The following is a 13,051-nucleotide window of genomic DNA, read 5'->3' on the forward strand; positions in this document are numbered from 1 at the left end:
CATTTCTGATGAAGGGTCTAGGCCCGTAACGTCAGCCTTCCTGCTCCTATGATGCTGCTTGGCCTGCTGTGTTCATCCAGCTTTACACCTTTGTTATCTCAGATTCTCCAGCATCTGCAGTTCCTACTACAACTGGCAACATGAGCTCTTCATATTTGAAGTCAATGTCTTGAGTAAGGTTATTACAATATCATATGATAATGATGTCTGATAGCAGTTCAAAAAACAATTCCATATTTTCCTATGATACACCAGTTCTGAGCTTTCTTGCACACTGCATATCAATCTATCATTCCTTTTATTTCCTAGTTGACATTGTCTTCTAACTTCACCTAACGCACGCGTGCACGCACGTACGCACACGCGCGCACACACACACACACACACACACACACACACGCACACATACAGATCTCTGAATTACCAGAGTCACTGTTGCACCAGGGCATTTTTCACCTTTGTCTTGACAGTAATGTGAAAGAGTACATTGCTGCTCTTACAGAACTTGTTCAGCCTTCATCCTATTAAAATCAATGGATGATCTCATTGAGTGTAATCTTCACCGCCAAATTAATTCCAAGTGGTGAAAGTAAAATAACCACCACCACTTCCAGAATGTTTTTGAACATAATTTAATACTGTCACACAAAATGTTCTGCTTTTCAACACAGCAGCATTGTAATGATTTCTGCCAGATCCTCCTGACTTCTTCCAAATGTACAGCCAAAATCTAGGTGAGGTCTTCGTCCTGCGGGCTAATTAAGATTAAATGTTAACTTAAAGAATCTTTTGCAAGCTTTTACGAACATCCTGTAGTCTTGTCCAAATATTTCATGGTATCTCTTTGAAAATAAGCAATGAATTTACTCATTGTGAATGAATGTGGCTTTATAAACTCTATTGGAAGGTCAATGGTTCTTACTTACTTGATCAGGGTCTTTCTGGAGCCAACAGTTTCCTCATAAGGGGAGGCTAGACAAGCATGTACCTGTCACTAGGCAAAAAGCAGCTCTCATCTTCAGCAAAATAGACTAAAGAATCCTCAATTTAACTTTCACCTCAATATCAGAACATTTTGTTTCCATTTAAGGCATTAACATTAATTCGGGTTGAGGACTTAAAGCAAATAAACTGGCAAAGCAGCAAATGCAAGAGCACATAACTATTTAAAATTTAATAATAGTTCAGAATAGTTCATGAAAAGAAGTTTCACGTGTCGCAGAAAAATAAAGTTGCAAAGTAAAATAAAAGCATGGCTTTCAGCTGGGATTTGAAAAGGTACAGGCCTCAAATCCAAAGCACTGCTCTTCCAAAAGATTTGCCTCTGGGTTTTTATGGCAAACTCAACTGTATTATTCAAAATGGCAACATTTCTGCCGACAAATTTACTGTCAGTCATACTTTTACATCAAAAATGCAATTGTATTTTCTGTTGTTCACTATTGTTAAGGTAATAGAGAAGTTTAAAAAGAAAACAAGAGGCATTAACTGCTCAAGCAAATTCCCTTAACCCATCCAAGGCAAACTACCTCGCAGTATCCGAATTCAATCTGTGCCAAATCTTAACATGCACTTGGTTTCGGTTTTCCCACCACAGTCAGTTCAATGAGAGATACATGCAAAGACTATATTATCACTGCTCTTGTATAAGATTGATAAATTCATCCACTGTGTCAATCTAAATTTTTAATAAGCATCAGGTCACATGTCTATCATTTATCAATTTTTTTCAATTGCTACGGTTACGTAAATAATTATGATCTTCACTTAGCAGTTATGCAAACATTTGTTAAATGTAAGTACTTGACTGGCCATCATTCAGACCAGGGAATAAAAACAAATGGGGAATGCAGTCCCCAATAGATTGTGCACACTGATATTTGATTAGCAAAAATTGGGGTGATCCATTATCCTTTTCCAGAAAGGTCAGAACATCTATTCCTTTGACAGAGCTTGATGTCTTCTCCATATCAATCAATATCATGAAAGAACGCTTAATGGAAGTATTTAAAGATCTACCCCCGTATATATGAGGACATAGTTCAGCACATCAACAGAGATGACTCAGTACTTTCCATTATTAAAAGGACAAGAACACGTTGATAATTATACAATCACTGATCAGTAGAAGGTTTTCAGTAACACTAGATGCCTATGTTTAACCTCTCAGTTCTACCCTTTATTAATATGTCTTTAAACCGTAAAGACTGCAAGATCTGCCAAATTTCAGGTCCTTTGAATGAATTAAGTTGATAACCCTTGCAACATAATTTATCCAAACATCATCCTTGCAATGCCAAGACGATTATGAAACCACATCTCACAGTGCAAACAACATTCGCCTCAGCTTAATATCACGTGAATGTAAATTGTTTAGGTGTTAATCTTTTTTTTTAAAAAGGGTGGGGCGAAAATGATTTGGAATAAATAGTCAAAACAGTGGAACTGACCATCACAGAAATATGGAGGATTCGGAGTTCTTCCTCAGCAGAATCTGTTTGAGAATAGATGGTTGGAATGAGCCCTGGTAAACGGTGGGCATTATTCTGGTGGTGAACATGAAAAAGCAACGTTCCATTTTCTAGCCACTGCTGCCTCCAGCGAACAAGGGGAATCTCTTCTGAAGAGCCAGATATTTCTGTGAAAGACAAATGTATTGATTTGGAATTTCATTGAAGAAAGTGAAAATCTCAAAAGCGTGCTGAAAGTAATTTCAAATTTAATAATATAACAACACTTCAGCTAATACAATAATGTATAATCTGTCCCCTGTACTAGTGGTAACTTATTTATTGATTCGAACAAAAGGGAAACTGGAAGCATCCCTGAACTTAAATTAAAGTTCAATCATAAAGAAGTGAGGGATATTGAACTTAAATTTCAGACTAGATGAGCTTGGAAATAATGGCAGCTCATACACTTTATTCAGCTCTTTGTCAAGCCAAACCAGGAAATAATAAAGTCTGGTTCAATTATCATGAATAATACCTTTCTAATCACACCAAATCATGACAAATTGTTTCATTGTAGTAAGTAGAACATTAACCATGCATCCAAATCTATCAAATGAATGGTGGCTATAAGGCATATCGCTGGGCTGTAGGGTAACTTACCAATATTAATTTTCCACATTAAAAGAAGCTTCCCTCTACATTGAGAACATAATGAGCGGGATGGAAGTGCAAGTTGAGATCATTTCTCAGTCCTGAATCCACAAGGATCAGGGGTGAGTCAGGATAGAAAATCCTGTCGGAGGCAGCCAAATTCATTACCATCTTTATAATTGAGCAAATCATTAGATCCCAGCAATTTTGTGCCTGTGATACCCCAGGCCATGTAACGTGGGAAGAAAGTGTTGGCAGCACAGTCACCTGTAGGAGAGGTTAGATGTCAGCACGACAGCGAAAGTGTGAAGTGTTCTTTTTTGTGATTTCCAATTCAGCTGCTAATGTTTGCACAATCAATCAGTCATGAAAATGGTCTCATCCAATTTACAGGAGAAAGAAAAAGAGACTGCACATTGCCTGGGAGTGAGGGCCAAGCAAAGGTAGGATGGCCCACATTTCTGTCCTGATGCAATGGAAGATGATGACAGTGTAGAACTCCAAAAGGAGATAGAGTCATAGAGCAGGGAAACAGACCCTTTGGTCCAACCAGTTCATGGTGACTGTAATCCCAAATTAAACTAGTCCCACCTGTCTGCGCTTGGTCGACATCTCTCCAAACATTTCTTATTCTTGTATTTATCTAAATGTGTTTTAAACATTATAACCGTATCCACATCCACCACTTCCTCTGGAAGTTCATTCCACACACGAACCACCCTCTGTGTAAAAAAAATTGCCCCTCCTGTCTTTTTAAAATCTTTCTCCTCTCACTTTAAAAATATGTCCTCTACTCTTGAAATCCCCCACCCTAGGAAAAAGACCATTGCTATTGACCTTATCTATACCCCTCATGATTTTATAATCCTCTAAAAGGTCACTCCTCCACCTCCTACACTCCAGTGAAAAAGTCCTAGCCTACCCAGCCTCTCCCTATAACTCAAACCTTCCATTCCTGGCAACATCCTGGTAAATCTCTTCTGAACCCTCTCCAAGATAGACAAGTTGGTGGGGTGGGCAGGTAGGAGGCATAGATGAAGTTCTGTGAAAACTGTGAATTGATTTGTATTGTTGGGAACAACATGGGCAGACAGAACAAAATAAGGGACACAAATCTTAAGGGAACGCAGGAGCAATGGCATCTGGGTGTATATGTGCATAGATCATTGAAGGTGGCAGGACAGGTAGAAAGTGGCAGGACAGGTCGAGAGAGCAGATAATAAAATATCTTGCATACTGAAGTTTATTAATAGAGGTATAATGTACAAGAGCTGTACTCACACAGACATATTAGTCTTCAGCTGGAGTATTCTGTGTAGTACTAGGCACTACACTATAGGTAGGATATGAATGCATTTGAGAAAATGCAGAATAGATTTACAAGGATGGTTCTGGGGTGAGAAACTTCAGTTATGAGGATAGGCAGGCAGGCTTAGGACTGTTCTCTTTGGAGAGAAGGCAGCTAATAGGAGATCTGACAGAAGATTTCAAAATCATGCAAGCTCTGGCTAGAGTTGATAGGGAGGAAATGTTCCCACTTGAAAACAAAGATCAAGAGTGAGAGGAGGCAGATTTAAATGCAATTTTCAAATTAAGCAAATGTGATGTGAGAATTTTGTTTTCACTCATTGAAAGTTTTGAGTCTGGAACACACTGCCCAGAAGTATGGAGGAGGCAGGCTCAACTGCGGCATTCAAGAGAGTTTTAGGAGATTATTTAAACCAGAAACAATGTCCAAGGGGATGTGGAAAAGGCAGGAAGTTAGCATAAAGTCGTAATGCTCATTTGGAGAGTTGCTTCAGATATTCTGGGCCCAATGGCCTCCAGCTCTACTATAACAGTTTTGTGATTCTGAGATGCTGGTGGAGCACATAATATTTAAGAGGACATGACCTGGCAAAGGAATAATATGAACATTCAACTGAGAGGAGGTGCAATTTTAAGGAATGGCATACTTGTGGAACCGATACAGCAAACATCCAGTAAGAAACAAAACTGGAAGTGGTACCAAACACCCCAACAAACTGAGGCATATAATTAACGAGCAGGACTGAACACCAACGCTTCACCATTGAAGGTGAAGCATGGTGATGTTACCTAGCAGGGTGACGAAACGTTTGCAACCAAACACACCGGCTCGATGAGCAAGACTACGACCTCACCACTATAGCATATTGAATGTTATTTGCACGTTTTGGCAATTAAACAATTGCAGAACTGTGAAGTGAAAGGGAAGCAGGGGTGTCATATTCATGAGCAATTGTTCTCCTGACACAAATAGGCCAATGCCAGAGGAGCAGCAGGAGGAACGGATGAGCAAATATACTGCTCAGAGGATGACAGACATTTGGAGGATGTAGTATCAAACAACACAGGTATACCATTCACCAGGGCAAAACCCACAACTCGAGGCTAAAGTATCTCATATGTAACAAATGTCACAGGCTGAGGAGCACAGCAAATTTGAGCAGGTCACTGAAAACATTGAGATTAATGTCAGTCCTTGACATAGGATGGACAATAACAGCAACCATGGTCATGTCACCATAGCTGAGCCATGGGGGTTATTCATAAACAGCGTCACTAATGGCCAAAGTTGATTGTTCGCTTCATTGATTGTTAACTGCACTGATGCTTTCTTAGAATGAATAATCTATTACTTCCAAGCTCACAGTGTACATTTCCTCCCAGCCTCACATACATAGTTTGTTCATGAGTGTCCGAGATGTCACAGTAGATACAGATGTGATATGGATAAGCTGGCATACATTGTGGGTGTGCGATTGGGGAAGACAATGAGTTTGGAAGCACTGAGCTAAGCAATCGTTTTTTCTTAGATCAAGCATTGGCCAATAGTTGAATCAAGACTGGGGGACAATAGTGAGATGTTGTCTCAAACCATTAACTGCAACTTAAGGCCATCTTAAAAAAAAAAGACATGGTGTCCTTGCAGTTTAGCATAGAGATCTGTCTGCTGATAACTCATAGAATCATAAAACCCCATGTTATGGAAACGAGCCATTCAGCCCAACAAGTCCACACTAACCCTCTGAGGAGCATCCCACCCAGACCCATCCCCCTAAACCTGCATTTCCCATAGCTAATGCACCTAATCTACACATCCCTGAACACTATGGGTAATTTAGCATGGCCAATCCACCTAGCCTGCACATCTTTGGACTGTGGGAGGAAACTGGAGCGCTGGACAGAAACCCACCGAGATATGGGGAAAACGTGCAAACTCCACACAGGTAGTTGACCAAGGCTGGAATTGAACTCGAGTCCCTGGCACTGTGAGGCAGCAGTGCTAGCCACTGAACCACCGTGCCACCCCCATAAATAAGAAACATAAAACAAAACTCAAAAGAATCCTCTATAGGGGCTGCACTGCTTTCATCCTCGCGATACAAGTGATTGAGAAAGTTTACGAATGTCCCCAGTCAACTCCAAAACTGAGCCAATGGCATAGACTGTCACCTTTACTGCCCTGAGAACTGGGTGACCATCTATACCCTGTGGCCTGAGTTCATTATCCAGATGTTGGCAAGCAATTGTAACTAGAGGTGCAACCTTTTAAGGCACTGTTGATCTGAAATGTTTAGGAAACAGAAGCAGTATCCACATTTACACTGCCCACCTACCCCTACAACACCCCACACACACCTGCACCCTCCGCTCCCCACCCCACCCCACCTCCTTTACAGAAAGTTTCATCTTCTATGTTCTGTTGTAACTGTAAACTATCTGCAAAGCTCCACCACTGGAGTCTGGATCTTCTTTTTGGTCTGCTTTTCTTCCATTGTCAAGCTAATTACTGTGCAAATGGACCTCATTGAAAGGCCAAAACACACCAACTTTAATTCACAGGCCTTTATTTGCTGAGGTAAAGCTCTCTACTTCAATCCATGCGTCCAACCACAGAAGGGTTCATCCCTACTGCTGACCCTTTTTGTACCCACATCAGCATTAGGCTTTCATTGAGCAAGCTCCTACTGCGCAGATTCTTCAGTAAGCTGCTGTAGTGTCGACATAGAATGCTATCTCTGCCAAAATAGCCAATAATTAATGCTACCTCATTAGCCTCTGGTTGGCAATTGGTGATAACCTGCATCCTGCAAGATTGCCCAGAGGCTGGAACGCATGAGTGCTAACTATGAAAATTACATCCCAGTACCACCCTCAAGCCTGCCTCCACAGATATGGAAAAATATTACTGTATAGTTTCTGTCCAACATATATCCAAAATGGGTCATTCTTTTTCGTAAAACTAACTATACATTCCCACTTAATCATCAAATTAACTAACAGTTCTCTTCAATACATAAATGTGAAAATGTTTACATCTGATGGACTTTAGCAAGGCCTTTGACAAGATTCCACATGGTAGATTGGTCAGTAAAGTTAAATCACAAGGGATCCAGGGATAGCTTGCCAATTGGATACAAAATTGGCATGATGTTAGGAGACAGAGGGTGGAAGTGGAGAGTTATTTCTCAGAGTGGAGGTCTGTGACCAGTGATGTTCCGTTGGGATTGGTACTGGGTCCACTGTTGTTTGTCATTTCTATAAACAATTTAGATGACAATATAGGAAGCATGATTAGAAAGTTTGTAGATGACACTAAGATTGGTGGTGTAGTGGACAGTGAGGAAGGTTATCTAAGAGTATAATGGGATCTTGATTAGCTGGGCTAGTGGGTCGAGGAGTGCCAAATGGAGTTTAATTTAGATAAATACAAGGTGTTGCATTTTGGTAAGACAGACAAGAACAGGACTTATACATATAAAATGGTAGGGCCCTAGGTAGAGTTGTTGAACAGAGAGACCAAGGCATTCAGGTATATTGGTTCTTGAAAGTGGCATCATAGATCGATAGAGTGATGAAGAAAGCTTTTGGCATGCTTGGTTTCACTACTCAGACCATTGAGTACAGGAGTTGGGAAGTCATGTTGCACTTGTACAGGATGTTGGTGAAGCCACGTTTGGGGTGTTGTGTACAGTTCTGGTTGCCCTGCTATAGGAAGGATATTATTAAATTGGAGAGGGTGCAGAAAAGATTTACAAGGACGTTAATGGGACTGGAGGGTTTGAGTTATAAGGAGAGGCTGGATAGGCTGGGATGTTTTTCACTGAAGCGTAGGAGGGTGAGGAGTGACCTCATAGAGGTTATGAAATCATGAAGGGGATAACTAAGGTGAATAGGAAAGGTCTTTTCCCTAGTGTGGGGTGTTCAAAACTAGAGGCATAATTTTAGGGTGAAAGGAGAAAAGATTTAAAAGGGACCTGAGGACCATCTTTATCATACAGAGGATGGCTCATATGGGGTATGAAGTGGTAGATGCAGGTACAGTTACAATATTTAAAAAACATTTGGACAGGTACACGAGTAGAAAATGTTTAGAGGGATATGGGCCAAGCACAGGCAAATGGGAGTAGTTTAGTTTGGGAAATTTGGTCAGCATGGATGAGTCGGACTAAACAGTCTGTTTCTGTGCTGTATGACTCTATGACTATGTTTCATGTACCAAAGTTAATCTGGACACGTCATCTAGTCACTGAGGACCATGCAATGAAAAGTGCTTGCTCGTTTCAGTTATGTCCCACAAAAGATTCACTTATCATTCCTATCATGTTTCGCACATTCCATTTCTCATATTATTGGAAGCCTGAGTGGATGATGCACAGTGCTCCGGGCAACAGACATGATTGTCCAAAACTATCACAAACATACAAAAGGGCAGCCACAAGAACATCCAAAATACTCCATGATGCCAGATCAAACATAAAAAGGTGTACAATAAAGATACCATCTCCCCTCATACCCATTTAGTTACACTGCTAAAATTGTTTTGGATTCATTCCTCAAAGACATTTAAGTCAGAAAAAGAACATTTAATAACGTGAATGAGACAAATAGCATGAGCCCTCCATTGAAATCAAAAAAGTGCATCTAGTTGACTGGTATCAGCAGCAAAATCTATGTTAAAAATGAGCTCAAGAAAATGTATAATATTTGTGATATAGGGTAAATGTGAGAGGCAGACATAAAAACAGCAAATATTAAACAAAAAAAAATCAGGAAATTCTTCTGCAGGGATTTAGAATGACTAGGCAGAAGTCCAGTGACCCAAAATATATCCCTCCTGAGAACTACAATTGATTTATGGCACCACAAAAATTGCTTTATTTGATAATGAAATGGGAAGGCATTGTTAAGATTTAAAAGCTCATATAGAAATAAGAAATCATTTTGGCAATATAGCATTGCTGAGCATCTGAAACCCTGAAGGCCAGAAGATGAGGAAAGGGTAGAAAATTGATAGGCGATAATGACAATCACTGACAAAGAGGTAAGACCAATAAACCAGAATTTCGGGAAATCCTCTCAACAACAAGCTGAAGGTAAATTAACCTGGTTAGGAGTTTGGCTGGACAGAGGAAACAGAAATTAGGGATTTTTGGGAGGCAATTTAATTGGCAGGATGTAACCAGTGGTTTCTCTAAAGGATATGTATCAGGACCTAAGTTTTCACTGTATTTCTTAATGACTGTGAAGATGGAATGGAAAGTGAGTTATAGTTGTCTGTGGATAGACAGAGATATACAGCACTGTAAGCAAAGGAGATGGCAGCTTAAAATAATGAAATGATATTGGCTGCTTAAGTGAATAGATAAGATTGTAGCAAACGGATTTCGCTGTAAGGTTATGAAATCAGACTTTAAGAAAAGGTCAGGAGCAGATACTTTCCAAATTATAGTGGGGTGACAGCACAGAAAGAGGCCAATAAGTTGTTTTTTCCCATGTCTGGTGGGTTTCTGCTGGGTGTTCCAGTTTCTTCCCACAGCCCAAAGATATGCAAGTTAGGCAGATTGCCATGCTAAAAATTGCCCCGTAGCATCCAGGGATGTGTAGGCTAGGAGGGCTAGCCATGGTAAATGTGGGGTTGTGGGGATAGTGTAGGGGGCTAGGTCTAGATGGGATGTTCTTAGGAGAATCAGTACAGTTGCGATGGGCCAAATGGCTTCAGGGATTCTATGATTCTAAGTCCATCATGTGCATGCCTCCTTGCCATTTTCATGGCTCGTGAACACACTCCTGCAGGTCTGTCTGTTCCTATAACTGTTTGATAACTATCCCCTTTATTTTTTGTTGTCCCTTTTCATTCTTCCGAACAACATGCTTGAGGAGTCTAGGATCAGGGAGTATTTTCTAAAAATTAGACACAGACCATTCAGAAATGAAATTAAAGGAACATCATCATACACAAAGTGTGGTACAAGTTTGAAACTCTCTCCTGCAGGTAGTAACTAAAGCTCAAACAATTTTAAATCTGGTAGATTATTGTGAACTTATGCGATTAATAATTTGAAAAAAAGCCTTTGAAGTTATGTCATAGATTTGGCTTGGTTTTATTGAATGCCAACAGAATGCGCTAAAGGGGCTGAATGGACTACTTCTGTTTTTGTCTTGTCATTTCAAGAATTTGGATCAAATTCATTTAGCCTAGAGAGATGGAATCAACGTTTACTCTGTAAGGACCCAAAATGCATTCAGACATTGGGTAAGGCTGAAATGCACTTGACAGCGTTACCCACTAAAGTTGAATTGGTTTCTGACGTTCACTGTCTGGGGTTGTACATCAATGTTAGTCACTTGAATGAAGTGGATAGGCTATCAGCCCCTGAGAATCTATTAATACTTATAGGAGAGGAATGAAGAAAAGTTGAATAGAAACGTAGATGTCTGTCATGGACAACTCAGAGGGATTAATATAAGAGTATCTGTCTCAACTTGAGCCTCGATTGCATGATAAGAAATTCAGTCATTTGGCCTGTCACAATGTAAAAGCATATAACTTCATTCTGTGACTTCTTTTCTGCTGTTTGGCAATATATTGAATGTGGTTTCCATTCTTGATTTTAAACTATAATCATGTTTTCTTTGACAAAATAGACATAATTATTCATAATGATTACAGCGATAAAAGATTAAGTATATTATTGGTGAACATTATTTCTCTGAGGTAACCAGGCTACACATAATATGTTGAAGAAAAGTACTAAAATCCAGATAAGCAGATCATTAACAAAAAAAATTCTGAAACAATTACCAAGCGGTTAATTAAACTTCAAGCATTCCAACATCTGTTCTCATCTACTTAAAATAAATCCAAATGGAATTAAAAGATCACAGTAGTTCCAATATGCCTTGCAGTCTATAGTATTCATACATGCACATTGCAATGTAATGAATAACATTCATCCCAAAATAAAACTTAACAGAAAACATGATGTTTTATGTTTTCATGGATGGCTGTCAGTTACTTCAGTGTGTATGGCACTTTATTGAGTTCGGAAAAAGTGTCATTAGCCCATAATCTGTCATAATCAGAAATAAGGCCTTGATCTCATCTAGATGACGGTCAAATGTTACTGTGGATATGACAGAGGCAGGATGAATGTAATTCACCAGAATTTAGCAAGTCCAGAATGAATGAAACTCTTTCAATCACTAGTACTACAGAGTGCAAACCAATGATTAAATTTCCAACTGCAGGCAAAATGAAGTGGCAGTTAGGCATAGGGCTCATAAAACTCAATGCATCTACAAGCAGATAGAAATGATAGAGTAAGGATCTTAGTGAAGCAGTGGTTTGAACATTGACCCTTCACATCAACAGCTTAGATTCAAATCACCATGGTGATGAGATAAAAATCTCTCCCTTAAAGGACACCACATGAAACAAATTTGACACATGCTGTTGCCACAAGATTATTGACTAGGGCAGCATATAGCTCTGAGACTGATTACATTAATTCTGCATCTGGTTAAAATGGATCCATAATCAAGTATTGAACAAATTTCAAGCTAGATATAGGCAAAATAAGATTGATTTAATATTGCCTCAGGGATACTATTTAGGTAATCTTATTGAGGTAAACTGCTCTGCCTGCATTCATGTAATCCTTTATACATCGATAATTCATTGAAAGAACAAGTTGGCTACTTTTGAACTCATTATCTCATGCATTCAAACTACGAAAATCATTAAATTCAATATTTACAGATACTCTCCTGGCTTCACAGTTGAAAGAACATTCAAAGAATGTTGTAATAATAAAAACCATTTGTAGAAATATTGTTTTACATTTCCTACAGTAGAATAGCTCAAGAACATAAAAACTTTCAATTATTTTCAGCTTATGATATAGCAATCATTTCTCTTCAGCGAGATTGCATGTTAAAAATCACTGACTTTCTGGACATGATTTAAATATATATTGTGAATTAAAACAGTGATGTGGTTAAAAAATTGTTGCTTCAGTAAAATTATAGTGAAGAAAAGAGAATATTAGATACATTACAATTATGATGTTTATGGATTATGATGTTTTATGATTGTATCTTTTGGTTAATTGGATTGTCATAATTCAGGACTGTCTCTTTAAATCTAAATGAAATGGGTTATGTAACATGTGCTGGAGCTTGGCTGACAGTAATGGATGGACTTTTGATTGTTAAAGGCCAAAGAAGGAAACTCAGATTGTTTTATTGAAAGGCACGTGCAAGATATTTATGCTTCAAGGCGTTCACAGCAGTCTCCATCTGTAATCTACAATCAGTAGACCCCAAGTCTCCCAAAATGCTAGAAAAGTGTTAACAATATAAAGTTGTAAATAGCTGTTCTCCAAGCAATCTTGGGATCAAAGACTTAGGTTTAGATATTTCGAGAAGACAATAAAAGAAGTCACTTTGTGATCAGCTTACAGTCTTCCCAACAGTCCTGGAAACATCACAGAGCAACAGCAAATGCAATTTGTCTTATGAGGACTTTACCCAATTGTGAGGTATAGAGTGAGAGATAGGAATGCCCAGGACTGAACTTGAAACAGAGAAAATGCTGACTCAGTCTTTCAGCGTGCCGAGCATGTGTCAGACATCATATT

The 13,051-nt window shown here is 39.1% G+C and overlaps 1 protein-coding gene across 1 annotated transcript in view; it reads right to left on the bottom strand.

Annotated features, from left to right (window-relative positions):
- The window catches only part of astn1 (astrotactin 1), a 1,993,575-nt gene that overhangs the window by 1,577,795 nt on the left and 402,729 nt on the right, over positions 1-13,051 (bottom strand). The window contains exon 2 of the mRNA XM_048602275.1: positions 2,451-2,638. Within this exon, the coding sequence (XP_048458232.1) occupies positions 2,451-2,638 (188 nt within the window). The remainder of the gene's footprint in view (positions 1-2,450; positions 2,639-13,051) is intronic.

The sequence above is a fragment of the Rhincodon typus genome, chromosome 10 (genome assembly GCF_021869965.1).
Source record: "Rhincodon typus isolate 14 chromosome 10, sRhiTyp1.1, whole genome shotgun sequence".
Classification (NCBI taxonomy): domain Eukaryota; kingdom Metazoa; phylum Chordata; class Chondrichthyes; order Orectolobiformes; family Rhincodontidae; genus Rhincodon; species Rhincodon typus.